Source organism: Rutilus rutilus (genome assembly GCF_951802725.1).
Source record: "Rutilus rutilus genome assembly, chromosome: 1".
NCBI lineage: Eukaryota > Metazoa > Chordata > Actinopteri > Cypriniformes > Leuciscidae > Rutilus > Rutilus rutilus.
Genome location: NC_140209.1, coordinates 29,921,162 through 29,924,043, shown reverse-complemented (window position 1 = coordinate 29,924,043; position 2,882 = coordinate 29,921,162). Strand labels below are relative to the sequence as shown.

General features: G+C 38.2%; 1 protein-coding gene across 2 annotated transcripts; it reads right to left on the bottom strand.

The window, feature by feature from the left end:
- Positions 1 to 227: 227 nt before the first annotated feature.
- On the bottom strand, positions 228 to 1,456 carry LOC311298499 (extracellular superoxide dismutase [Cu-Zn]-like). 2 transcript variants are annotated; one of them, XM_084421492.1, is made up of 2 exons: positions 1,245 to 1,456; positions 228 to 1,011 (listed from the first exon to the last, which is right to left on the bottom strand). In XM_084421492.1, exon 2 carries the CDS (start codon positions 994 to 996, stop codon positions 346 to 348), a length of 651 nt encoding a protein of 216 aa, XP_084277618.1. In that variant the 5' UTR covers positions 997 to 1,011; positions 1,245 to 1,456; the 3' UTR covers positions 228 to 345. The 2 variants fall into 2 exon arrangements, with proteins under 2 accessions (XP_084277618.1, XP_084277619.1); XM_084421493.1 differs by having other exon boundaries at positions 1,250 to 1,456.
- Between the last annotated feature and the right edge of the window lie 1,426 nt (positions 1,457 to 2,882).

Sequence of the window (2,882 nt, the reverse complement as noted above, 5' to 3'; positions counted from 1 at the left end):
AACCAAAACCATTGTATCATTTAAAGAAATAGTGTAGCTTTAATTAAAGGCCATCGTCATGCTCTTAAAGTGTTGGACCCATTGAGCACAGTAAATCAAACTAAACGGCCCACTTTGCCTGCATTCACCCTACATTTATTTTTAAGAGTGCATTTACTATTGGAAGCTATGGCCAAAAAGCCTCTGAAAAGACCAAGAAAAAACACACAAAAAAAACCATAGGAATGTTCAGGTTATGAAATATACTTTAATGTAGGACACATACAAAGAATACACAAGGAAAAATCATGATTATCCTATTTGAATCTGCCCTTCCACCATATCCGACTCCCTCATCTTTGACTCTCAGTTCCTTTCTCTACATTTTTTCTTGGGGAGCGCTTGAGTCTTCTGCCACAGACTTGGAGTAGTAATACCAATCACACCGAGAGCAATTATCTCTCCAGCATTCCCACTAAGTTTACTCTCCTCATCTGAACCCATTCCCAGATCATCCTCCTTCTCATGAACCGCCACCGCACGTCCCAGAATGGAATAAGGCCCAAAGAGCTTGGCGTCTGGAAGCGTCAGGAACTGCCTTATAACTCCTTTCTCGGAAGCAAAGTTGCCCAGGTCTCCAGGATGAGGGTGGTCAACGCCGTTTGGATTATAATGAGGACCAACAGTGATGCAGCCTTGACTGAGGTCTCCATACTGATGGATGTGCATGGCACGCTCTTGAGGATCGATGGCAGGCAAACCACGGAGGTTGATTTTCACTTCTAAATCTCCATTGGGGAAGACCTGCTTGAAGAGGATTTGCCCAAAGATCTTTGGCTGGTTACGTGGCAAATTGGGGCTGGGAGTTACTTCACAAGTGGCATAGATTGTGTTGTCGAACTCCACGACTTCCGGCTGTGGAGCTTCAGGCAAACAAACTGGAGGTTTGGAGAACTCTCCTCCTTGTATATGCAGCACCAGCAATATCAGAGGGAATATTAGGATGATTTTCTCCATGTTGATCTTTAAAGCCTACAGTGAAGAGTGAATTCAGTGAAATCATGCCGTTTGGTTTAAGAATAATATTTTTGATAAAAGGTCAAAGCTTTGTTGCAGGGAGCTTTGAGAATGAAAGTTGCATTAGGTAATATAGCACAATACTTTTGCTTAAACTAACTTTTTTTAGTTGTACTAAATCAAGTCAGTTGATGGAGAAAATGGAATGGAGAAAAAAAAACAAGCCTAAAACAGCAAAGGTGCATTACCGTACAGCTGAAAAGTTGTCCTCAATCCGTGTGGAGCCTGAATATTGCAGTCACAAAAATACTACAACGCTTAATCCGTGTGCAGTCCTGACCTGGGGTTGAGAGAATGTTCCTTTTCAATCACACTTTCGGCTGCTCTTATAGGAACTCATGTTGAGCTACAAGTTAACCATGATAGTCTGTTAGTCACTAATTAAGTTCACCTGTGTTTCATTTAGCTCCCTTTGTTTGCCTGTTTATATATAGCACTCAGTTTATTCAGTTCTTTGTCTTGCATTGCACAATGTGTTCTCCAGTGTTTTGTGTTTATTAAAAGAAGTACTGCTATAGATTCCTCTTCTCTTCATTTGGTGGCTCATTTGTGACTCATTCATTCTTAGTGTACAATTCCACTTGACGTTCACGCTTGACACCACTTCTTATAGCAGATATTCATCAAACATAAGTGAATAGCTGACAGTTCTTCTTTTTCAAGAAACCATTTCTACAGACTCTGATGTACCAAGCCTGACAAGCCTATATTACACATGCAATTGGACTGTTATTTGCAGTTTTTTACGATTGCTATGACAGATTTTTCAATACTTTTAACAATTTTCCAAACACAGTTAGCACTACATCCGTCTGTGTAAGCTATCCTATTAACACATTTCTTGTTGCTTTAACACAAAATGCGTACAATTAACACAAATTTAAAATGCTTCTTTTACACACAAGCTCAAACAAGACCAAACCAATGGATTTTTACTGCCAAATTTACCAATGCTTTAACACTGTATGTCAGAACAGATAACACCATGTTCTAAACCTAACCTTACAGGCTAAAGTCAAGGTAAACAGCTGTTTACATTGTGAATTGAAACACAAATATATCCCCTGTATTTTATCCTATTGTTACTGAGAAACAGCTGATTGAATTATGCAAATATTATAAATCACAGCTGATTTCCATCTAGGAAACACACTCAGGTGTTGAGGTTCTTTCAATCGCATGACCATATGGTATACTGTAACCGTACATTCTATAAAGCACTCTGAGATGGGTCTTTTTTTATTGAATTTCTGCAGCAAAAGACCTAAACCCAACAAAACAAAAATGGAGAGAGGCTTCAAAAGAAACTGCAGTGCAAAACACAATCTATGATCAATACAATATACTGTCTGTTGTATAAGGGCATACCTGACACGTATACAATAATGCAGTTTCTGTAATTCCATCTGATGTTAGTGTTTTTATGACATTGTGCTATGATTGACTAAATCTTCCTGTTGGACGGCTATGTTACATATGTTAGTGTTTTGAAAAATGATTTGATTTTGAGACATGTTTGCAGTGTTTTGGTAGACATAGTGTATTATTGTATTTAGAAAATTAGTGTTGGAGTTTAGTTTACAATGTGTGATTTTGAGCATGAAATTAACTGTTTTGCCAATTGTGTGTTGTAGGTGTGTTGGTGCGTTAAGAGTTTAGGAAATTTGTTAAAAGTATTGAAAAAATTGTCATAGCGATTGTAAAAAACTGTACTTGTCTTTGAAGGCAGAAGTAAACATTTCTGAGGGAATGATTCTTCTATGGCATCGATGTTAAAATCCCCTTTTAGTAGATTGAAGGCAGGTAAGGTGGGACACTTGTCATTT